We start from the raw sequence: 26,298 nt of genomic DNA, 5'->3' as shown, positions 1-26,298 counted from the left end.
CCCCCCCCCCCCCCAAAGCATCAAGGGCATATAGGGTTTAAAATGCTTACGTGATACTTCTCTGAAAACTGATCCTAACATGCACCATTCATGCCCCGGAGCAAAGCTGGCTCCACATGTACCCTATAGGCCAAGCCTCGGTAACGCATGGGTATACGCAATCCGCTCTATTGAGATACATTTTTAAATGCAAGAGTTGCGCCGGTTGAATGACTCTAGTTTATATTTGCCATTTAGTGACTTGGGGGGGCTGGTCTCACAGGTCTGGCCACGGTGCCCTGAATAGGAATATGGATAATAACCAGGCTTTTAATGAATCCGCCATCATTAGATCTATTGCCTCCGTCGTTTTCACACTCTTCCTCCACAACAATCAACGGTCTCCCCCATGGCTGCCAGGCACTTGTCTCGGAGTTAAGGTGTTGGATTTATGACACAGGTGTGGTCCCCCCCTCCCCCTGCACCTCCTTGTAGTCCTCCATCTTTGTTCTTTATGTTCTTTTAGATTAGTTTGAAAGATTACTTTGACTGGTGAGAGAAAGGGGGCAGAGAGAGAGAGGGGGGCATGCAACACAGCCAGGGACCAACAGGACATTGTTATTGTGTGGTTTAGTGTGCACTGCACTGTGTGGCTGACAAAGGCGCTCCCCTTCATCATCTCTCGCATTTGTCTTAATGTCAGATCAGAGCTAAAGATATTGACCTTATCAAAATCTAAAATCCAATATTCCCGTCGTTTTGGCATCGTATAAATATACCGGTGCATTTTACTTGTGAAACTTTTGATTTAAGTTTTTGATTTGCCCACGAATCGAGTCGAAACCAGAGTTAATAGGCATTTACAACCACGTGTCGTTTCAACATGGATTTGTTTTCTGTGTGAAAGGTTTGAACTTTCAAAAGCGTTCATCAACTTTATGGCGTACCAATGCAGTGCGTGAAAGAAATATGTATTTGTCCTGCGCCCGATGCCCTCTCTCCGTCTCATCTCTCTTTTGGAGTCGCCACCTCCACCCGTCCTCGTTGCTCCTGTGGGGCGATCTGCCTTTGGTTTTGGTCAAGCTCAAGTGGTCGTGCAGACGTGGATTCACGGGTCTGAGCACGGCGTGACGCGTGACGGCGGAGGCAGCCGTATAGCTGAGTGGCTAGAGAGGCCATCTGGGAATCGTAGTTTGACCCTTGACTCGCCCAGTCTGTGTGTCGGAAGTGTCCCTGGGCAAGACACTTAACCCATAACAGCTCCCCCTGTGAGCTCACCCGAGCTAGCTGGGGGGGGGGGTAGTATCCATCCCATAGAGCTGGCTACTACATGACGTAATCTTCAAAAGCCATGCATGCATTGGGAGGGGCTGTAGCGCACATCAAAAGGTAGGGCGACCTTTATTAGCCCTGCAGTGCAGGAAATTCAGCTTCGCTCAGCCAATGGGTGCTCAGATGGCCATGATGAGCACTCGGTTCTGAGCTTTAAGTGGCTTATATACGCTTCCCCCTTTTTCCTCTGTGAGCATCATCATCATCAAGTCATTAGGTGAGTCATTCTCGCCTCTGCCTCGCCAGCCTCCATCCCTCCCTCCATCCCTCCCTCCCTCCAGCAGCCAGCAGACTAATTGGCCGGGCCAGGGGGGGCTGTGGCACATATTGGGGCGAGGTAACGACTGGTGTGGGCCGGCAACATCCAGCTCTCTAATTGGCTGCCTGCAAGGGATGTGGGTCGTTAGGTACAGCATGGCCCACCGCAAGCCATAGCCTTTCCTCACGGTGTGTGCGTACACTCACATGCAAATGCACGCACAGTAGTACACACACATACACACACACACACACACACACACACACACACACACACACACACACACACACGTGTCAGGTTTTACAGGCAGTATGTTAATGTGTGAGTTTGTTTGTATGTGTGCCCAGACAGCAACCAAAACACAGGATGACTGCCTGTTGGCATGGGCATAGTGTATAGTTGTCTCAGACACACACATGAGCACGCACACACGCACGCACGCACGCACACACACACACACACACACACACACACACACACACACACACACACACACACACACATAGTGTACACCCCACTTTCTCATGTATGCTTAACCCATTTAGATCTAAAAGAAGAAAGTTTCTATGTCAGTCTTGCTCAACCTTTCTCATGTCAAGGACCCCCAGAATTGGCTGTATTTGGCCGCGGACCCCCATCTGAAAATATGTGGTTCCAGGGAACCCCCCCCCCCCCTCCCCAGAAGCAAATATTTGAATTAAAATGTTCGCTCTGATAAGAATATATATTCAAAGATTTGTACCACATTTTCACGATTTATTAAAAACAGCAGATCTACAAGCTTGTAGATCTGCTGTTTTTCAATAGCTAAAGTATATCATAATGCTTAAAACACCTAAAGGGGTTTTTGTCCTGAATGGGATATGGGCATGTCCACACACTGTGTGACACTTTTTTTCATTTTTTTTCATGAGCTGACCAATCACGATAAATTGTCTACAGCTGTCTCCAGATTGCTGGCCCAACCACCCGGCCTCCGCGGCAGGTCTTCCCATTTCAAATGAGCTTTGTCCAGACAGAGCTCCTGGAAAACAGGTCGCGGCGACATGCCCCCGTGCCGCTATCGGCCGCGGAGGATGACAAAATAGGAAAACAAAAATAGTTTGTCCTATAGCTGTCTGATGGCCTCTCTAAATCGTGTGGGGACGACACAATGCACCTTTTCTGTTACCAGGAAAACAAGAAATGACTCAAGTCATTATATATCAGCTTGCATTCCATTCGCTTGCATATTGTACCTTAGTGGGGCTTTCTGTAGTCGCGTTTGAGTAAAGGCACGAGCAGCAGCATTCTAATTCAACTGCAGTGTTTTAGGGCAGTGGTTCCCAAATTCACATTAATTTGCCCCGCGGACCCCCATTTGAAGAGATATGCCAGGGACAGATTGCCAGATTTTTGCAGCCTATAGCTGACTCTGTGTTTGCTACAGACTAAAGCTTTGACACAACTCAATTTCAAACAGTAGTAGTGGTACTTTCGAACAGATTAACTTAGAGTAGTTAGATTAGAATTCAATTGTAACTTTTATTTTATGTTAAGTAAGTTGGAGTTTACTTATAGGTAGGTTTAGAGTATTTTGGTTCCAAACTATCTTTTAGCTGGGGACTCCCTGGAACTCCCTCAAGGACCCCTGGGGGTCCCCGGACCCCACTTTGGGAACCACTGTTTTAGGGAGAAGCGTGCAAAGATACAATTAGAGTAGTCGAGTCTGTTGAAGAAAATGTATGGACACATTTTAAAATCCTGCTTTTTCAGACATAATTCCTTTTAATCCCTGATATATTCTTAGGGTGATTGTAGGCGCGACTTTGTAATCGCCTTAATGTGGCTGTTGAAATCCAGGTCTGATTCCATGACTATACGCCAAGATTTATGGCTTCAGTTGTGTTTTTTAGCATTATGAATTGAAGCTGAGCACTGATTTTTTTTAAATTGTTCTTTCATGGCTTAAACAGTTCAGTTTTGTCTTTGTTCAATTGAAGAAAATGTCTGGCACATACAATCTTCGATTTGTTCAAGGCACTTCTTACTCAGTGCTTGTATTGAACCATAGTCCCTTGTTGATATGCTTATGCAAAGTTTTTTGTAATTTTTATCACTTAACCCAGTGGGTATGAGACTTAAAGTAAACTTGGAGGCTCATTGTGAAATGGAAGTTTTAGGGTTTTTTTGTTCAAAGGTGTTTTTTATTTCTGCTGCCTTAGAGAAACGCTGCCATGATTTGAAAAGTACAAAACTCAAAGCAAATATTGCAACAACACAGAACTTATGACTCAAGAAACGTCCTGCACTCTTTCAGTGGAATGGCTCCAGTCTCTCTGTCAATCGCATGATAAAAACCATTAGACTGGCTGACTTGCTTTTAACCCATTCAAATCGGAAAATCTGTGTAATTTTATATTTTAGCTTTGGCTGTTCAAATATAGCATGTCTGCAAGCTCACAGCTCACTGTGTGCTGCGCTGCAAGCTTGTACATCTGCTATTTTTGAACATTTTTGAAAAATCTTGAAAGCAATTTAATAATTTAGGGGTTTTAATTTTAATGTTCTCTTATATATAAATTTGGGGGTCCTTGGCACTAGGGATTACTTTTTTCATCTTGTGTTGTTAATCGCAGACACCTCACTCTGCACTTTTGGGCAACTCGATAGCAAACTCCACATGCAATAGTGCCCTGTGTTGGATATATATAGTTTCTCTCTCTCTCTCTCTCTCTCTCTCTCTCTCTCTCTCTCTCTCTCTCTCTCTCTCTCTCTCTCTCTCTTGTCCTGCCTTGTAGCAGGGAGCGTCAAAGTCCCAACTTCAATTGTCTGTCTGTCTGCCCCCCCCTCTCTCTCTCTCTCTTAGTAAATAATTGACCCTCGTAATGGTGAAAATGTGTAATGATATGATGCTTCAATTTGCAGTAGTTTGGAACATTATTCTCATTTTTCTGGAGGCCTGTATCTACTTCACACTTGACATGTACCCCAGCAGGCTCAATGAGACTTTGCGAGACTTCGCGAGCTCCATGCAAGAGCGATACGTCGCACTTTGAACAAAATGCCTCAAATCATGAACGCAGCCTGCAATTTACGTGAAATCTTTCACAGACTTTCCTACTAGGCTGAGGAATATATCCCACCCTTTCCACATTGGCCTGTTATAGCGCCACCAACAGGTGGATTATTGCACACATTTTTGGAACAAAATGCCTCAAATCATCCAATTGCCATCCAAGGGGTAAGAAGAAATGGCGCCCTTTTCACATTGGCCTATTATAGCACCACCAGGAGGCCACAACCTGACCTGCCCCGTTGGAGACCTGTGCCCTGAGGGGCACTTTATCTAGTTACCTTCGCTACTAGAGACAGAACGATGCATTGTCCGCACGTCACACCCGTCAGGAAACGCCCAAACCCACAGTTGAAGGTGGGGATTCTGACCTCCGTCCTGCCTATACGACAAGAGGTCAGCCCCCCTACACGTCAAGGGTGACTGGTCTGACCATGTCAGTGCGTTCTCTTGACACGTGGGCACATGCCAGCGAGGATGCATCACGGAGGCTATCAACCTCTCCCTTCTGCAGTCTGCAGGGAAGAGAGAGAGAGAGCTGGAGGTGAAGACAGGCATGTTGCCAATATTACCCAGTGGTGTACAGTAATCTACGAGTAGCCTACATTTACTCACTTCAACTTCAATCCGTCCTATATACATTCCGGCCATTTGAAGGGGGAAAAAAGCAGATATACAAGCTCGCAATGCATCACAGTGCGAGGCATTGTGAGCTTGTAGATCTGCTATTTTCAAAACATTTGAAAACTGAGAAATGGGCCATTATGTACTTTACTTAACTTTTACTACTTTAAGTACATTTTCATGCCAATACTTGTACATTGCAGTATTGATACTTTTACCTAAGTAAAAACAATGCGGTGCTTTTTCCGCCACTGGAGGCTACGGCCTCTCCACTCTGCAGTCTGCAGGGAAGCTGAGAGGATGGAGGAGGTGACGGGCTGCCTGTTATGACCCACACCTGTTCTGGCCCTGCATCATCAGCCTCTGAGAATAGCTGTAGTCTATGACCCGACTGTGGTGGAGGCCAGGGCACCTGGCATGCAGTCTCACAAACTCATCAGGAGTAGTGGTATAAATGGACTGCATTCATAGTCTCTTACTCCTTTCCAAAGCTTTATACAATGCATTTCACACATTCACACAGACACACACAGAGTCAACACAGACACACAATAATGCGGTGTCCTTTTACAAGGGAACTTCAAATAACACTGGTTTGACACTGGTGTCCGGGCCATTCCACTGTAAGTGAAAGATCCCTTTCCGACATTACTTTTGAATTTAAATAGGCACACATTTAGCTAATAATGCCAGTGTATGAAATGTATTATTCTGGGTAGGGTAGAACAGAAAACAGAAAACATTCCCTCTCTGGAGAGGGACAGCCCGTCGCAGCCTATGGAGGACCATGCACTAGTACTCCCTATATACAGTAAGTGTGCGTGATCAAGGCTACAGGCTCTTGAGTAGGTCAAAGAGTCTATCTTCCGCTAACGCTATACCACATTAGTAGACGAGAAGATGAAAAGGATCCCTCTCTGATGACGCTGCGAGTTCTAACTTAACAAGCGACTTGGTTGGCGTAAAGTGTGCGACCTGCACATGCGCAGAACGGAAAGGTTCAGCGCTCAAAGTGCTGCCTCTGGCATTCGGGACTCACGCAGGGATGAAATGGAACGGGCTGTCACGGCATATTGGTCCGATATGCTTTTTTCCTGCCAGTCTGTCTTCCCTGTGCGCACGGCTCATCTCCGCCACTCTAAGGAAGGATTAATCAGCTCTGTCTGTCCGTCTGTCTGTCTCTCACTCTCTCTCGCTGCCGTGCAGTGTGCATTTTCATGCGCGTGCGTGCGTGTGTGTGTGTGTGCGTGCGTGCGTGCTACCTGTCTGTCTCTCGCTCCATTTATGTCGTCAGCTCTTGAGGCTATAGAAAATGCTCTACTAAGCTGCTTCCACTGAAGAGGGAGAGGTGGGGAGGGACTGTGCTGTGATGATGAGGGTGGTGATGATGATGCTGATGCTGCTCCGCCTCCTATCCCGCCTGTCTCTCTCTGGATCAGCCCTCCAGAAACACAGTAACACTCACAGACGCAGCACTAAGACAGCTGAGCTCAGTTTAGTTTTGCAGCAAGATGTCACTATGCCTGTGCGACACACACACTTATACGCATACACACACAGATGCATGCATACACACACACACACGAATCTGTCTTGTATGTCTACATTTTAATGAATGAATGAATGGATTTTTATTTATATAGCACCTTTCCAAACATAAAGTTACAAAGTGCTTTACAGACAGGTTAGAAATGACAATAAAAAACAACATCAAGAACATCAGAAATAACAAAGCAAAGAATCACGTCAAAAAACATCAAGGAAAGAATAAATAAATATATACATACATACATACATACACATATACATACAGTATATGTATACATACATACACATAGGCCTACATACATACACACATAATATATGTACAACTGAATTAGGAAAAGCATTTGACATACAGGTGTGTTTTTAAAAGATGTTTAAAAGCGGGCACTGTCTCTGCTTGCCTGAGAGCATTCTTGATTCTTCTCTGATCATGTGGAGGCCAAAAGGAAATGGGTCCAAGAGCGGATTGCGTTGTCCCTCCACTGTCTGAGTGTGTTTCGTTAGTTTCCATTAATGAGGCCACATGTGGATGTCTCCTCATTAGGGAGGGTCCCTTCCCTTGCCTGGGTAAGGTTAGGTGAGAGACGGTTTGCATTTGGGCTCTATTTATAGAAGGTTGCATTACCCACCGAGGTGTCCTCATTTTACAACTTGAACTGAAAAAGGTCTGTATGCACACCTAAGGAGGGACAGGTGCGCAATGAACTGCAAGAGTAGGAAAAGAGGGGAGTCGGGCACACTGTCTTCACTTGCGAAACTTTTATTGATGCAAAGTTTCGGTCCACACTGTTGTGACGAAAAGAGAGCTGAGCCAGAAGGCAAAAGCTTTCTGTCTACCGAGCAATCTTCGTTCCTACTCTCACCTATGGTCATGAGTCTGGGTCATATTATAGTCTGGGTCATATCAATACAAGCGGCCAAAATTAGTTTTCTTTGTCGGGTGGCTGGCATCTCCCTTAGAGATAGGGTGCACCAGGAGGAAGTTACAAATGTTTCTCTGGAGAGGGATCTGGAGATCTCCAGTGGAGCTGTTGCCCCCCCGACCTGACTTTGGATAAGCGGTTGAAGATGAATGGAGGGACACGTTGTGTCAATGAAAGAGCCTCAACCCTATTACCTAACCTCTAACCCTAACACTAGCAAAAAAAGTCTGGTCTAACATTTTGGCCAAAAATAGCAGATCTGCAAGCTCACCATGCATCCCGTTGCAACATGTTTGCGATTTTGTAGACCTGCTATTCTTGGCAAAGACATTGAGGGTCAGTCGAAAACAGAAGGAGCCCTTTGAAAGTTTAAGTGGTTGACGCGGTTACTTAGATTGCATTACCCATCAAGATATCCCCACTGTTTTTTTTCTTAATAATTACCAAATCTACCGCGAGGCAACGATCGAAGGTCGCCGCCCCTTCGCGATGACCTCATGGAAGATGAGGAATTGATCCCAGACCAGTAGGCATGACGGTGAATGCTGACCTGAACAAAATGGGCAAGACATTGCTTCTCCGGTTACAGTGCAGCTCTTTGTGATTTGTCAATGACCTTTTACTCTCTGCACCATAATAGTGATGAGATTGTTGGTCGGAGAGAGAGCCACTGTAGAAAACAGATAATGGGCCTTATCCATAATGCCCTTTGATTTGACCTGCCACTTGCTTCATGAGGCTCCATCCCTGTCCATGTGTCATTCTGTCACTCTCCATCGTCTCAAACCTCCTGTGTTCAATAATTACGAAGATAAATGCATGGGGTGTATGACAGATTAATGAATGAAGTCGATCAATCTGTCAAATAGCTAATCAAACAATCAATAAATAATTCACTCTCACTCACTCACTCTCTCTCTCTCTCCCAACCCCCCCCCCCCCCCCCCCCCCCCTTTCTCGATAGGATTTCAATGCGGGCCTGGCCATCACTGAGGTGGAACTGACTGCTGCCCATATCAAATGTGTTGATCGACGAGGCTTTGAAATCAGCACTCCGTTCAAGAACTTTTGGTGCGTGAATCTCCATCTGTGTGTTTTCTGTCTGCATGTTCTTCATGGGTGTGCGTGGCATTTTCCATGTGTAGGAGTGCATGGCTCTTCGCCCACATTTCCCCACAAGCTGTCATTAGAGCGACCAGAGAGGAACAATTGGAGAGGAGACATTTGCATTAGAGTCACAGCTCCAGCACTCAAAGGTGTGCTGTAACCATTTAGAGCTGGTAAACCTATACTGTGCGTAAGGGACAGAGTGGCAGAGTCATTGTTGATATATAAATCACCGACAGGGTGACTACACTGAAGGTGATTTATACATCAACAGTGACCACCTAGCCATGCATTATCCCGCCTATTACATGGTTACTTAATACAGTACATGAATTAATACATGGAACCAAAACACAACAAAACGAGGTATTTCCTTGCTTACAGTGGAAAAGTATTCCATAAGTGTCGCGCTGGCCGTCTGCCCAGCTGAGTGCAGTTGATCAAATAGAATACATTTCCGGGTACTGCGTCGTCTATTTCTCGCTTCAAATGTTTTCAAAAATACTTTTTAGAGCAATGTTTAGTTGTAAACGTGTGTGTGTGTGTGTGTGTGTGTGTGTGTGTGTGTGTGTGTGTGTGTGTGTGTGTGTGTGTGTGTGTGCACATGGCTGTCATGTTGGATACAGCAGTAAATTAAGCAGCACAGCATGCAGGTGCTCCAAGGCTTTGATACACACCACTGAATATATATATATATATTCTTTTAACTCAAACATTCTTTTACTAAAATCTTTGCTTCTGGAACAACACATTTTCAGATGGGGGTCGGCGGGCCAAATTCAGATAATTCGGCGGGTCTTTGACATGAAAAAGCATCAGGTCTTAATGGGTTATTTATGTATTTATGATTTTTTTAACGCTATCTAGTCGGACTGATCAGACTCGACAGACACTAAATACCTTGTCCGGAATTCTCCTTCAATGAACACGGAGTGGCGATTGGAGCCCGTATTTCTTCAGTCTGATTGAGCTTCAGTCTCTTCCGTTTCCTGAGCTGGAAACGTCACTCTGTGTTTGTTAAGTAATACAGTGGTATAAAAGGAGCTATGTGTTCTGTGGCTGCTTTTATCTCTCTGATCTCACTTGGTTTGGTGGCCAGCAGCTGCCCCTTCAAGAGCTATTTTGGATTATGTGCTACAGACAGTGTCTGTCTTTGATCCCATAAAAGGGACATGGACAGACCGACAGCGAGACGGACAGATTATGGAGATTAGCAGTTTTATTGTAAGTTCTGGACCACCACTTAATAACTTGGTTCCCAAACTTTTTCATGTCAAGGACCCCCAAATTCACACTAATTATCCCGCGGACCCCAATTTGAAACGATAAGCCATGACCCCCATAAGAGAAGGTTTTTACAGCTCTAGCAGTGATTCTCAACCCCTTTTTATTTCAAGGAACCCCAGTTTGACATGCATTAGGCTACCGACCCCCATTAATGGGATTTCCATCTCTGGGACCCCCAATGTATATTGTAAAATCAATGTTAATTTAACTCTGAGAACGTACAAATGGAACCAAATGGACCCGTCAGTGTCCATTTGGTTCCATTTGTACACTCTTTGAGTTACAGACCCATAAGGGTCCATTTAGCTGGGTCCCCCCTGGAACTCCCTCAAGTACCCCTGGGGGTCCCCGGACCCCACTTTGGGAACCAGTAAGTGTGATCAACTCTTACAATGTAAACATGGCCCTGTCATGGTCCGTTTTCACACTGACTGAAGCGTATGAGTATAGGATGATCAGGATCCTATCCGGCTGTGGCTCAGGAGGTAGAGCAGGTCGTCCAATGATCTGTGGGTCGGTGGTTCGAATCCCTGCCTCCAATGAGTTGGTCGGTGTGAGCTTGCCACCATTGGTGTGTGAATGTGGGAAGTGAGGACGCTGGCGTCGACTGTTCGCTGCTTCACCTCCCAATGTATGAACGGATGAACCATTGTAAAGCGCTTTGAGCACTTGGAAAAGCTCTATAAAAATGCAATTCATTATTATGATGTACTCTGTTTTTGATTCTTCTGAGATCCTTTTTGGATCCAAACATAATATCATTCAGAAACACTCTTGGCTTCCTACCGCACGCTGGGTTTTAATCTCAATAATCATGTCTCGTGAAGCATCAATAAACGTCTCTTTAATCTCTATCTCATGATGAGATAAGGCATCGTGGCAGCGGTAGAGAATGAATTAATTTAGTTGTATCATATTGTATAATATTGATTTTTCTGTCTTCTTGCCTTGTTCTGTAACCTTTTCAGATGAAGGATTAAAAACGATAGTGTATGCACTGCAGGTCTCTCTGGAAGAACAGGTGCACAGATCAAGGAGGCAGATGTAGATAACACGCTCGGCTCTTCTTTTATATATTCAACTCTGTCTGCTTTGACATATTCTGTCTAGTTTTTGGGGGAAATGGAAGTAGTTCTTTGTTAGTTCAAGTTCAGTATCAAGTCCACAAGGGGAGCTGAACAAGAAGAAAACAAGAATGGACATTATTTGTACTTGATGCACATCTCCTAGTGCACGCTGACATTTGATACCAACTTCCTTTGGTTCAGGCAATGTCTTTGTTTTTAGACATGGCAGTCTGCCTGAACGCATCCGCCTGGGAGACGGCAGACTGTGGGGGCGAGCACTGGTGCCTTAGCATGGTGGGAGGTCAGATCAACATATGGAATGAGTTCTGTACTGGCCATTCATGGAGCGTGTCTTGAGTGTACAGGGTTCGATGTGGTCAGAACAACGTTATGGAATGTCAGAACAGGAAGGACGGGTGGGAAAGGATCAACATATGGAAAGTCAGAATAGGTCAGATCCATATATGGAGATCTACGGGTTTGAGGTTTGAGGTATGATCCAGTCTTCTCCATGTATGCTTGTCCAGGATTAGATGAGGTCAGTGTCGTGATCTTCCCATATATGGAGGTGTGATGTCACGAGGCGTGATGTCACGAGGTGTGACCATATATGGAGGTGTGATGTCACGAGGCGTGACCGTTGGCCGCTTCATCTCCCAATGAATGAATGAATGAACCATTGTAAAGCGCTTTGAGCACAAAAGCGCTATAAAAATGCAATTCATTATTATTATCACCGTCGCAACAAAGAGTAACTAAATTCTCAGCGCAGTACATGCAGTGCGTGGAGGGGCGGCTGTAATAGAATTGCTAATTATTGATAAAGATTTCTCTTAACGATTCCCCTTGAGAGCATAGAACAAGCCTCTCAACCACCAGCCCGATGCCCCCCCCCCTCCACCAACACCGCCCCCCAACTCCCTCAGGGTCTCCAATCAATGAGCACTCTGCTTGTTTGTGCTTTAATAGCCCATTCAAAAAAACAACAACCGTTACAGATGCCTAGACAAACCCATGTCTTGTTTGTTACGTCCGGTCATTATTTTCTCTCTCTCCCTCTTCTATATCTCTCGCACCCCCCCCCCCCCCCCCCACCCCACCCCCTCTACTGTACTCCTTCCTTCTGCCTCGCATAAAGATTTTCTTTGTTTATTTAAAAAAAAAGAACTCTCCACCTGTGTATTGTGTTATCCGATCGATCTCTTTGTCTCGGCTCTTAATGGTCTCCACATTGACCCGTTTGTTAATACGCTGGATGTAATTGCAACTTGTCGGTAAAATTAGAAGTGGAATCAAAATGAGCTCCCCCTTCCTCCACAAATAGTTCTTATGAGGTAGCTGCCCAAAGTTTATTTTTTTTTCCTTACTTTGCGTTGCTGCTCTCGCTCACCTTCGTGTGAAATCGATCCATACGGCTTGCCCTGGGAACGTAGACTTACCGCGCCTTGCTCATGGCGGGGATTAGACAGAAGCTCACCTAATGACGTTAAGCTGGAGAGACTCACTTTAGCTACACTGATGCTAAATGGACAGACAGTCCGGTCCACTGTGTCACAACAACAGGAGAAGAATGTCATTAGTGGAATAAATAGGACTGAAACCGCGTGCGTGCATAGTGTAGGAGGGAGCCATATTTAAAATGTCCACCTCGTTGTGAGAACGGTGTGGTGATTGGTCCGAAATGCATGGCTAATTAGAAGCGCCTATATGCAATGAGCGGGCTGACAGCTGATTACAGCTTAGCCTTGTTACTTATGACCACCGCGTCCTACGTTAAAGTAACACTTTGATTAATTTAGTCAAGTGTCTCTTTGGGATGCGGCATAAATAGCCATAGTAAATACGCTATATTCACTACAGCCAATCAGCATATGCCGCTTACCAGACATGAATTAGCGTGTGTGGAGTCTTCTGAGAGGGAGCTGCAAATTGCACTTATAAACTACAGAGGGAAGAGAACTTTTTGACAAATGACAAAATAAGCCTCTGCATGAAAGTTACGAAACTAGAAAAGCGAATGAAAGACCTCTCTCTCTGTCTCTCACTCTCTCTCTCTCTCTCTCTTTCTCTCTCTCTCTCTCTGCATGTACGGTAAACAGGTTAAGCGAACACAACGCTGGTAATGAGAGTGAAGGCTCTATAATCAGGTTGTTGTGTGCGAGGGCACACTCTGGCATAGCGGACAGAGAACATCCCACCACATCCCACCTCGCCCCGCCTCGCCGTCCCCAGAAATAAGTGCCTCTTTTCTTATATGTTACGTCAAGATGTATCTATATCAGTGGTCTTCAACCAGCTGGTCCTTGAGGGAGTTCCAGGTGGTCCCCAGCTATAAATGCTGGAGAGTTGGTAACCAAATGGACCCTTATAGATCTTTAACTCTTGAGAGCCTCAAATGAAACCAAATGGACCCTTAGCTCCCAAGAGTTCAATTATTGTTAAACACCAGAATCTACACAAATAGACAATGTAGAAGAATTGTTATTTTGATCAACGTTTGCCTGTTATCTCTCCTGAATGCAGCGTGGGATCGCGGACAAAAACAAACAAATCTTTAGAGACTAAACCTCATCAAATGGTGGTCCGTGGCTAACATGCAGAATAAATAGTGTATCAACATGGTTGAAACGGATCTATATTGACCCACATGTACGCTTGCTGCTGCCAGACATTAAGTGCCCTTTCTCGCACGGCACCTTACCCTTTACCCCTAAACCATTTTCCAATTTTCTTACTATTTTTTTTTCAATATTTCAAATAGCCAATCTTCAAGCTGTCGAAAATAGATCAGCTACAGTAGAACGATTTCAAAATGTTTTTCAAAATAGTAAAATATGGCAAAAAATAAGTAGGAATAAGGGGTAAGATATGCAAGATAGGTCCTTGGCTTCCATAATTATGAGGTAATTTCCAAAGCCAGGCATTGGAGGGGCTAGGGACCTCTCAATAATAATAGTGATGATGATGATGATAATAAATAAAAAATAAGCCGTTTTGGACACCCGACAGCAATAAAATCTGATTCCAATCTGGATTTGCCAAAAATGTGATTAGCTGCCGGTGTGAGCAGATGATGCGAGAAGACCGAGAGACAGAGACAGACGCTGGCACGGAACCATTGGCACGGCATGTCTGAACCCAATCAACCTATTGATCTGGACTCAGGATTGGCCAGTTCTGGCCCATCTGTTTGACACTTCACTGTCCGCACAGACACCGGGTAGAGCCAGACCTGTGGGGTTGCCATGGAGACCACTGGTCCCACTTCTCCTTTAGGTGTCTTTACTCTCTCTCTCTCTCTCTCTCTCTCTCTCTCTCAAACCCCAGCACATCCATTGTACAGTATACACATGCACACTCGAACATTTTGACATGCATGCGCACATGCGCACGCACACACACACACACACACACAACCTCCCTTCCAATCAGATCTCTGCAGTCCGTCTGTGAGGTGCATCTTCATACATGTGTGCTCTGGTTAGATAGTAATAGACATCCTGTGTGGGTGTGCACGCACATGAGTGCGTGTGCGTGTGTGTGTGTGTGTGTGTGTGTGTGCGTGTGCACGCACATGAGTGCGTGTGTGTGTGTGCGCGGGTCTTCTCTCCAGGAGACTAATGAGTGAGAGATATGGTTGGATTAAGAGACGGCAGATTGACTGTCTATCTGGGCTACTATACTACACACGCACGCGCGCACACACACACACACACACACACACACACACACACACACACACACACACACACACACACACTCAACATCCCTGATAGACACCCAATTTGGGAGAGCTATCACAGTCCAAGGAGAGAAGAATGTGATGGGAATGTATCAGAGCGTGTGTGTTCAGGTGCAGTGCATGTGTATCTTGGAGTCTTTTCAATTTAAAACAAAGTGCCTGATAGTAACTGTTCTGTGTGTACGTGCATGGGTCTATGCGATGTGATGTGATGTGCTAACGCCTACACACACACACACACACACACACACACACACACACTGTTCACCACCTCGTTAGAAGAGCCGTGGCCTTCACAGGGTCTGGGGGTCGTGACCTTCACTGGGTCGGGGTGGGGGTCGGGGTGGGGGGGGGGGAGAGATCAGAGGACCTCGGACCGACACAGAGGCCAATTTGTGTGTGGACGAGAGAAGCATCGTTCTTGTTAGCGCCACTAGTTACTGTAAAGCGAGCGGTGGGGGGGGAGGGGGGCTGCCAAGTCACACACCAAGGTGTGATAGTGGAGTTATTTATTTTTACATTAACCACTTGAACCCTAGCATCCTCAGTCTCGGGGGAACATTAGCTGTAGATTCGGCTATTTTTGGCAAAGACATTTGGTGTGCCGGGTTAAAAGAAAAGAGCAGACCAAGTACTGAGCCAACGTTGATTTTACGAAGTAGCTGAAATAAATACTACATCAATATTCTGATATTAACCTGCTGGCCGCATGTGGCCCCCGGGCCGCCAGTGGCCCATGTATGCCCCATGGAACTATCCACTCCTTTTATCCCAAATGTCTTCTCTGAAAATAGCTGATCTACAGTACAGTATAGGCTATATAAGCTCACAACGCATCATCGTCTTGTGCGTTTGAAGATCGGCTCGGCGAATGTTCTATGTTCTAAAGTGAATGTACGTACAGTAACAAATCATTTACCACAAACGCACATACTGTAGACACGCTGCCGTTAGTGTCAAGACTACACAAGAACACGCACGCATCCCTGCCAGGCGATGGTATACCGTTTGATTGCTCTCTCACTTCAAATCAATAATGGCGGGGGGTTGTGTGTGTGCGTGTGGATGTTGGGGCAAAATATATATATATATATATATATATATTCATTGCTGTCGAGAGGAAACCTCATAACTCCATATTTGAGGAGTTATGCGTTTATTCCATAAATCAGTGCTATTGAACACCCTTTATGTCTGTGTGTCGTTTCGAAAATATTGAACCAATGGAAAGTAGTAAAAAGTGCCTTGGACAAAACCTCTTAACTCCATTGGACCCTCAAAATGTCTGCTAAAGCAACTAACTCCACCACCTAATTGACAATATATAAAGTTACAACACCAACTTTGATGAGGCAGTATTGCATCGTTTAAAAAATATAAGGATTTATTAATTTCCTGAAAAACGTATATTTTTAATTTCCTGAAAAATGAACATTTTGTAGTTTGGAGTGGAGGTTTAGCAGATATATATATATATAAAAACAATCAATGGTTGCAGCTTCACGGCCGAGTCGGAGCGGGAGAGGGAGGAGTGGATCGAAGCGGTCCAGGAATCGATCGCAGAGACGCTCTCCGACTACGAAGTGGCCGAGAAGATCTGGTTCAACGAGTCCAACCGGATCTGCGCCGACTGCCGCGCCCCGCGTCCGGAGTGGGCGTCGGTCAACCTGGTGGTGGTCGTCTGTAAGAGATGTGCAGGTGAGCAGAACCATCGTCGTTTCTCCTCTGGTTGTTTGGTTTGCTGCATATGGCTCTGGCGAGCGCAAAACGCTTTGGACCGCAAGCTATAGCACACCTGCTGCGCCCATTCCCAAGCTATAGCACACCTGCTGCGCCCATTCCCAAGCTATAGCACACCTGCTGCGCCCATTCCCAAGCTATAGCACACCTGCTGCGCCCATTCCCAAGCTATAGCACACCTGCTGCGCCCATTCCCAAGCTATAGCACACCTGCTGCGCCCATCCCAAGCTATAGCACACCTGCTGCGCCCATCCCAAGCTATAGCACACCTGCTGCGCCCATCCCAAGCTATAGCACACCTGCTGCGCCCATTCCCAAGCTATAGCACACCTGCTGCGCCCATTCCCAAGTGCATGCATTTTGCATACAGTTTATATACCGGTATATGTTTTTAAAATCTGTGTTTTGAGTGGCTAAATCCGCCCCCGCCCCAAAATGCAACAAAACACATTGTGGAACAAGTCCACCATGGTAAACTCACACAAGCTCTGCATAAACAAATACAAGGATAATTATATCATCAATATGTATATATATTTAATTTCACAAGTTACCAGCACAAACGCTTCCAGGGCATTGCAAATATAGCTGCTTTGAATGCTAGACATTTACAATGTACATTTATAGGCCAATATTATACCGTATAAGTACGCCCAGTAACTCCACTCATAATGTCATGATTGATGATGAGACAGCTGCATTTTCAGCATTTATAGGGAATCTTTCTCATATTAAGTTATTCCATAAATGGTAATTCCCCCACTTTCTTTTTTACAACTGATGTTGTTGTCTAGATATGTACTTGCATGTAATTATCTGAAGTTGTCCTACCTATCAGTCATTTAATTTATGGGACTAGTGCTGCACAATCAATCGGAAAGAAATGGAGATCTAGATTCAGTCACCTCGGGAAGAATGGTGCAGCACTAGTTGGCTGTCCAATTCATTTCAGTTATTATGTTTTTGTTCGTGTGTTTTTTTTAATGCATATTTTCATAGAAAAAATGAGAATCGTGTGAGTATCCTTGTGGAGGAAATGGACATTCACATTTGAGCAAGAATCGTGCAGCACTATTTGGGGCTATATTTAGGTTATATTAAAAGCTTGAAGATAAGTGGTGGCGCAGTGGTAACGTCCCTGCCCACCACCACAGAGGTTGTGGGTTCGAATCCACCGTGGTGCTTCCGGCTTTGTCGAGCGTCTTATCTACACGTACACAATTGGCCCGTAGGAGGGAAGCCCATTCCATGGGCTGGGGGGGCGGCGGCACCTCAGCAGGGAGTGTTGGGCGGAAGGAGTATTAGGACGAAGGTCCTACATCCTCCCGGTTGGGGCTCCTCACTGGTAGGTGAGTCAGTATAGGAGGAGGAATCAAATGGCATAATGACTACATTTGGGAGAAACCAAGCTGAGTTTGTGCATAAGAGAGAGAGATATGCCGCCCATCACAGCGGCACCAATGTGCCTTTTACAGGGAACGTGTGTGAGCATGCTGGTCAATCAATGATTAATTTGGGGTCTTTATCCACATAGAGCCCGTATAGAAGTACAGTGCCAACTCAATTCTGTTTTACATCCGGAATCGCGATTCTATAGGGTTCGAGTTAAGCCCTATATGTATAGTTTGTCGTACGACGAATAGCAAAAATAACCGAACTACAAGCTTCTAATAATCTAATGGCATGCCGAAAGTAGAGATGCCAGGTTGACTGTGTCACGTACGGAGAGTTTCTAGGCGTTGAAATAATGTTAGTGCTCGAGTCTGTGTGTGTGTGTGTGTGTGTGTGTGTGTGTGACAGTGTGCGTGAGGCCAGTTGCTTGAGCGTGTGTGTGTATGTGTGTGCGTGCGTGTGTGTGTGAGAGAGAGAGAGAGCGAGAGTATGTGTTCTCTGACCTGGAGGCTCAATTGGGGATAAGATCTCAGGTGATAAGCCACTTATGGGGGCTTGGCGTCTGGCCTGTGGGTCTCATTCTAATCTCTTTGGCCATGCCGGATGACTGAGATGAAATGACAACAAAGATTAGGCCGCCGGGGCCCGGAGCCGCTCCTTGATACGCTAAACACGATTAGAGCAGGACAAACATATTGATGGATGGGGGGAGGGGGGGGGGGGTCGATGGTGGGGGGGTGTCCACTGTCCTCTGGTCACGGTGGACATCGCTTTACTGTACCGTGTGATTTTCACTGTTTGAGATGCTCTGAGTCTAACCCATTTACAGTACATTAACATGCCACGTCTTCCAGTGTGACATATATCTATATCTTCTAGCCTATATGTATATATGCTATTTTTGAATAGACAATTCTAAATTCTAAAATGATAAAAAAAACAAAAAAAAAACATTGGTTTTAATAGGCTAACTCAGTGGGAATTAAGGTAAACAAGTCTTTTTTATACTCTGTGTACTCCGTATACACATGTTATACATTCATCAAAGTACGTCATGCTAAACACATGTTGACATACTGTATCCTTGCTAACTGGCCCACATCCCCCCCCCTCCCCCCTTCCCTCCTGTGAACCCATTGAGCGACCTGAGATAGCGTCTCGGAGAGCCGTACATTTTCATTTGCTCCTTCACCTCGCCTCCGACATGCACCGCGTAATTGGCACGCTCCAGATTTACCCGTCTCAAAAGCCCTTAAATTATTTCATTTGCAGGGATGTTTAATATTACATTGTGTCGACACTCTGGGAAAGAGAGAGAGAGGGAGTGAGATTGAGTGACCCTAGCCGCTGTTGGTCTGCCCGTGCGCTCTTTAAATTAGATGGCGGTCCGCTCGGAATATCAATGATGGCGCAGACGTTTAAGACATTTTGGACTGAGGCTTCTAAATCCTAACGTTTTTCTGAAAAACCTATGTTTCTATGTCAGTGGTGCTCAATCATTTTCATGTCACAATGATCTCTATTGGGCCACGGACCCCCATCTCAAAATATGTTGTTCCAGCGACCCCCCAGAAGCAAATATTTTAGTAAAAAATGTTCGCTCTGAAATATATATTCAATGATTTGCACCACATTTTCATGATTTTTCTAAAATAGCAGATCTAAAAGCTCGTAGCGCACCACCGAGTGGCGCGCTATGAGCTTGTGGATCTGCTATTTTTCAATAGCTAAATCATAACATAATGTTTAAAACACCGAAAGGGGTTCCCGTCCAGAATGGTTTAATTAGCGCTCCGGTGTCACGGACAATAAAGAGAAATGGTGAATGAGAGGAAGAGGAAAGGCGTAATGAGAGGCCTAATGGTAAAGAATTATCCCAGATTGCCTTTCTTCTGTCCGTGCCAGGGCAGAATGAAAAGGGGTTTTGAGCGGAGCTCCGGGAGAATTTTAATAGTCTGTGCGCTTACTGTTCCCGTGATGGTGTGCAATGCGTCGCCACATTTCTGCTCCCACAGTTTGCCTTTTATTTACTTCCACATAAGGGATTCTGTTCCCCGATCAGGATATACACGCACATGAGATGTTGCCACACACACACATTGATCATCCAACTTCCACTGATCATGCTTAATGTCCCTCTTCCTAATTACCCCTCGTTCGCTCCACCCTTTCGCCCCCCACAATAAGCAAATTATGTCCTACATCATTATTTTACATTGCCAGTGTAGATTTCTGGACACTAGTGTGTCAATAAGTCTTAACATACATTGTAATACATGTAGTTTTCAAAGTAGTGATTAGAAAAAGCACAGGTAAGGCGGTGTCTGGCGTTGAAGCTGGTTAGTACCAATTGGTTTATCATGCCTTCTGACTTCATTACATCTGGCCCCTAGCTTTTATTTTATTATGATACTGTTGTAATACCTGTGGAACAAAGACAAAGGGGGTTTTGCGCGTATAGCTTTGGGATAAACTTTTAATAGTCCCGCGTGATGGTGTGCTATGCGTCGCCACTTTTCTGCTCCCACAGTTTGCCTTCATTTATACTTCCACATACAGTACAAGGGATGAGGTCCAGATCAGGCATCCTTTGACACGGGCCCCTTTCCTCCCTGCATGCGTTGTTGCCACACGTCACATTGGTCAACTTTTCACTGATCGCAAGTTTAATGTCCCACTTCCTAAACTCCTGTGGTTCCTCTAGCTCGCTTACACTCTACCCTTTCGCCCCCACAATGAGCAGAAAAGATGTTCTGTGGAGAACATCTTTCTCCACAGAACATCACCCCCTCCCCCGCCCGTGGTGGAAAGTACATTTACTTAAACAGTTTTGAGGAATTTGTACTTTACTTGAGTGTTTCCAATCTATTACTATTGCTTCTAATCCACAACATTTCAGGTCAAAATAGTGTACTTTTACTCCACTACATTTATTTTAACACTTTAGTTACTAGTTATCTTAAGTACCTCTCGGAGAGAGTCATATGGGTCCAAGCCACTAGATGGCGCAGGCACACAGCCTAACATACACTCACGGAACAATTCCATTGGATCATGAACTGTCGCTCATGGCGTGGTTATGTCCCCACCCACTGGGTATATAACCTAAGGTCCGCCCTGAGCAACGTCATTCCTCGCTTTCTGTGCTACGCATACACGTCTTAAACAAAGAGAATCACCTTTTCGACTGTTGAAAATTGTTTTCCATAAAGGACGGGTTTCAAACTTGTGCCGCGGAAATTCGCAGTCCTACGTTGGTGTCCTTCTCTCACTCACGGACGTTCCAGCTTTAAAAGCCAGTAAGTTATTTTAAGGACATTAAAACTCAAGTGGGCCGTACGGCGGCTTGTGGTTTGTCCTCTTGCTAGCTATCCCCGAAACTTTGTTTCCCCCTTGCTAGCCACGTTGCGTCCCTTTGTTCTGCTAGCTTAGCCTTAGTCTACTGTTGCACAACGTAGCACTACTATAAGCTGATAAGCATTAGAACGAGGCCCGAAGTGTTTTTCTCTAGCTCACCTGCCCAGCTACAAGCTAACCAGCGCTGCTTTATCTAGCCTCCGCAGTTTCGCTAGCCCCTTGGGTTAGCTAGCTCCCGCGAACGCAGCCGCTAGCCTCTTAGCTCCGCGAGACGTTAGCTAAGTTTCCAGCCGTCAGGCACTAACTTAGCCCTCTCTAGCGTCCCTCGCACGTGCGGGTTAGAGATCCACGGCCCTACTCTACGTGACGCAATCCACGCTGCCGACGGAAGCCCTGCGGTACGTCGGACCTGATACAACAACAGCGTGACGGCCTCGCTACGCGAGTCCCAGGCTTTGCGGCCTTCCCTTCTAGAAACAGCAGCCACAGTTGAAAAACGTGGTTTTCTCTCTGTAATTGGACTCCTGTTTCTTCAACACTGTTTTGTGAGTGCCAGATCCTTCTCCTCACACTACGTTGCTGTTGCAAATATATATATTATTAGTTGTAAAACAATAATATATATACTGTGACTTTATCCTTTTATTGTTGTAATATATATATATATTATTAGTTGTCAAACAATAATATTATATATATTATAGCTTTATCCTCACCGTCTTCTACAAACTTGTGAGTACCAGATTTTCTCCTCACTCTCTTTTTACTGTTGTATTATATATTATTAGTTTTTAAAACAATAATATTATAATATAACTATAAAAGAAAAAGAAGTTTCCTCTTGGGCTACCGTTTCTTCTCAGACTACAACCAATACCCAAGATGGCCTGCGGGGGTGGCGACAGCCCTCCCCAGTTCCCAGTGGAGCACCACGAGTCCTACTCTTCTACTCCACCGCCACTTTTCTCCTTTATCCGGTTGTGAGTTACAGACAGTTTTCCTCACAACATTTTGGTTATATTATATATTATTATTTTATAATGATATTATATTATAACTTAAAAGTGAAGTGTTTCTACAATGTCCTGGACTGCTGGTTCCTTCTTCAAGCTACACCAGCACCCAAGATGGCCTGCGGGGGTGATAAGGGCCGCCAACAACAAGCTCCACACGCTCTTCACCACACTGGTAAACAGACCTGTGGAGCCAGACCCAAGACATCAGCCAGGCCTTGCCGGCTTGCTCTGGGTGCTGCTCTCCCTCCAGCGGGATCTCGTCAGCCCACCACCTCGTCCTCTCTCTTCAGACCCCTCAACCTTGACGCGTCTCAGAGACACAGTGACGAGTCCTTCCTGGGCTCCTCCCCTGCCGGGAAGGCGGCTCGGACCGCCAACAACAAGCTCCACATGCTCTTCACCTCACTGGTAAACAGACCTGTGGAGCCAGACCCAAGATATCAGCCAGGCCTCGCCGGCTTGCTCTGGGTACTGCTCTCCCTCCAGCGGGATCTCGTCAGCCCACCAACGAGGCTCCCCTGAGCCGGTGGTTGCGACAACGGGGTGTCGGATGCAGTCCTAGGCCTCCACCGACACTACTACTACTTCACGCAGCGGCCGAAGGCACGAGTCTCAATCGACGTGGCTCCCCAACGACCCTCGACAACCGACTGCTTCCCTCAACATTACAGGTATGTACATTGTGAAGCTAGGTTTGTTTAGCTGTTTAGCTAACCTTTTCGAGGTCGGGAGTAGCAACCTCGTTGGATGGCCGACGCCACCCTAGCATGTTTAGCATTCCAGATAGGCTGTTTTCAAGGTGCCACACCAACTCGTCTATGACATAGCCATAGCATCGGAGCTACTTCGGCTATTGTTTCACGCTGCTCTCTTACGGTCACTGAATGCCTCACGTTGCTGTCCAACAGCCAACATGACGGCTGCCAGGATTACGACCGGCACAGCGTCTCTGGAGGGGCCAATCGGACCCTGCAACTCCGTCTCCAGGAGGAGCGTGCTCAGACGCTCTCCCATGCCTTGGGCCCCGTCCAGGGTGTAGCAGCCCCAGACTGCACACCGGGACCGCTCCCCAAAGAAAGGCAAAAGCTCTTGACACAGACCCCCACCATGGGTGGGTCTGTGGCCAAGCTGCACAGTATGTACACGACAAAAATCACTGTCGGGGGACCACTGCTTCCCCTGTCCCAGGTTTTTCAGAGCACATTACACGGCTAGCTGGAAGGAGCCCATGACTCTCCCGGCTACTCCGCACTGCTCTCGTGTCCCTCCCCCCGTAGTAGCGTCTGGGAGGCATCTCAATGCTTCAACGTTACTCCAGGGCTCCCAGAGCTCCCTTCTTCAGGAGATGGGCCACGCCCCTACTCCTGAACAGTTGGCTAGAGTTCGTCGCCTACATGAGAAAATTGTGACCTTCACGTACTGACTCACCGACCTGACCGGCCTTATGGCCACGGCTTCCATCACCTCTAGGTGGCTGGAAGCCTCACCTGGTCTGGATCCCGTTGCCCAGAGAGAGTTCTCCAAGGGTGCTATCATCCCCGGAGACCTCTTCAGAGGCGCACTCGAGAGGATGACCCTCAACGTGGAGGTGCAGCGTCCAGGCTGCGAGGCCCTGACCAGCAGCCGAAGTGACACACACCCTACCCTCCCCCCATGCGCCGGGCCCAGCACCGGACGTAGCAGTCTCGGACTGCACGTCCAGTCCGCCCGCAATGCGCTTCTGGACCATGGCACAGGTGGGCGTCCTGGACGTCCCTGTAGCCAGGTCCCTCGATATTGTTTGCACAAGTACAGCACTTTTTTCTGTAGTACAGTACACAATACAAAAAGACAACAAAACAATATCCACGGAGGGGGGTGGACATGAACCCACTGCCACGGGGGCCCCATGGGCCCCCCCGATGCAGTGGGGCAGGGCATATTGGCATAAGGTCAGTGGCGTACCAAAACGCCACTGGGGAGACGGGTCATGCCCAATTTTTCTCCGACATGCCAGGGAACACTACCTCCAGGCGGGGCGTGCCTCCCATAGCCGGAGAGAACCCACTAGCCAAGCACCTGGCACTGTGGGAGTGGTGCGGAGCATCCCCGTGGATCCTCAACACCATAGTGAAGGGCTACAGACCCCAGTTCGCCAGAACACCCCCGGCGTTTTCAGAGGTCATCTTCACCAACGCCAGGGGTCCGGAGGGTCTGATTCTCCAACAGGAGATAGCTTCCTTGCTGGAGAAGGATGCCGTCAGAGAGGTACCCTTGGCCCAGCGTCGCAGCGGGTTCTACTCCCGCTACTTTCTGGTCAAGAAAAAAGGGGGGGGGTCTACGTCCCATCCTGGACCTGCGGATACTCAACAGGCACCTCAAGTCTTTTCAGTTCAAGATGCTGACGGCCGAGTCTCTGGTGCGCTCCATACGCCCGGGCGACTGGTTCACATCCATAGATCTAAAAGACGCCTATTTCCACGTCCCTATTTACCCACCTCACAGGAAGTTCCTGCGGTTTGGGTTCCAGGAAAAGGCTTACGAGTACACGGTCCTTCCATTCGGGGTGTCCCTCAGTCCCAGAGTGTTCGTCCACTGTACGGAGGCCGCTCTGGCACCCCTGAGACTTCTGGGTCTATGGGTGTCCAGTTACATAGACGACTGTCTCCTGTGTTCGGATTCAGCGGAGGAGGCCGCGAGGAACACGACTCGGGTCGTGTCCCATGCGACCTCACTGGGTTTTCAGGATAAACCTAGCCAAGAGCATGATGACGCCTACCCAATCCACAGATTTCATGGGCATCACTCTGGACTCTGTCTCCTACAGGGCTCCGCTGAGTCGGGACAGAGTCAACAACCTGAAGTGCATGACCATGTTCAAGTCAGGCCGCACACTTCCACTGGGTACGTGTCTACGGATGGCCTCTGATAGGTCTGGACAGACTCCATATGAGGCCTTTTTCAGCGTTGGCTGAAATCCCTCTTCCACCCTTGCCCCAAGGACCTACACCTATGGGTCTGGCCCGTGAGAGGCTAATGCTGACTGAGGCCGGTCTCCCTCCGAATGTTGTCTCAACGATTCAGGAGGCCAGAGCCCAGTCGACAATGACCCGCTACGAAACAGCCTGGGGCGTGTTCGAGCAGTGGTGCTCAGAACGACCTAACCAGGTTATCCCATTCCAAGCTTCAGTAGTTTACGCCCTGACATTCCTGCAGGAGTTCCTAGACAGAGGTCTAGGCCTCTCCTCAGTGAAAACCCACTTAGCAGCCATCTCGGCCTGCCAAATGGGCGTTAACGACCAGACAGTATGGAGACATCCGCTGGCGAAACAGTTTGTGAAGGGCGCAGGGTACACAGGATCAACAGACCACTGGTCCCCTCTTGGGATCTGTCTCTAGTCCTCAGGGCTCTAACAATGAGCCCTTCGAACCACTGCAGACGGCTGACCTAAAATGTCTTACACTAAAGCCAGCCCTCCTAGTCGCCCTGACGTCCGCTATGAGGGTCAGCGATCTACACGCACTTTCGGCCAGGGTGACAGTGTCCTCGAACTGCACTCTAGCTCTGAAATGGTGGTCGAACTGAGGTGTTCTGACGGAGGGGATCCCGATGGGTCTCCCCACAGTCAGGAGGTTGGTCACCACCAACGCCAGCCTCTCCGGTTGGGACGCCACCCACGACGGGAGGATGCCGTGTGGGATGCCGCATTACGCTCCTCCCACATCGACTACTTGGAACTACTGGCAGTGTTCCTGGCACTCCGAGAATTCGAACAATTCCTCAGAGGTCACCACGTCCTGGTTCGTTTCCGAAAACACCACGACGGTTTGTTACATCAACAGGCAGGGGGGACTCCGGTCCTCTCGCCTGTGTTCTCTGTTATACGTGTTCC

General features: G+C 47.0%; 1 protein-coding gene across 2 annotated transcripts in view; it reads left to right on the top strand.

The window, feature by feature from the left end:
* Window positions 1-26,298, top strand: part of arap2 (ArfGAP with RhoGAP domain, ankyrin repeat and PH domain 2) — a 152,261-nt gene that overhangs the window by 50,001 nt on the left and 75,962 nt on the right. For both annotated transcript variants that reach the window (XM_080792673.1, XM_080792674.1), the window contains exons 11-12: window positions 8,682-8,788; window positions 16,419-16,618. In XM_080792673.1, the coding sequence (XP_080648799.1) occupies window positions 8,682-8,788; window positions 16,419-16,618 (307 nt within the window). The remainder of the gene's footprint in view (window positions 1-8,681; window positions 8,789-16,418; window positions 16,619-26,298) is intronic.

Source organism: Protomyctophum bolini, assembly GCF_963924005.1.
Source record: "Protomyctophum bolini genome assembly, chromosome: 20".
In the NCBI taxonomy this organism is placed as follows: domain Eukaryota; kingdom Metazoa; phylum Chordata; class Actinopteri; order Myctophiformes; family Myctophidae; genus Protomyctophum; species Protomyctophum bolini.
This window is presented reverse-complemented; position numbering and strand designations above follow the sequence as displayed.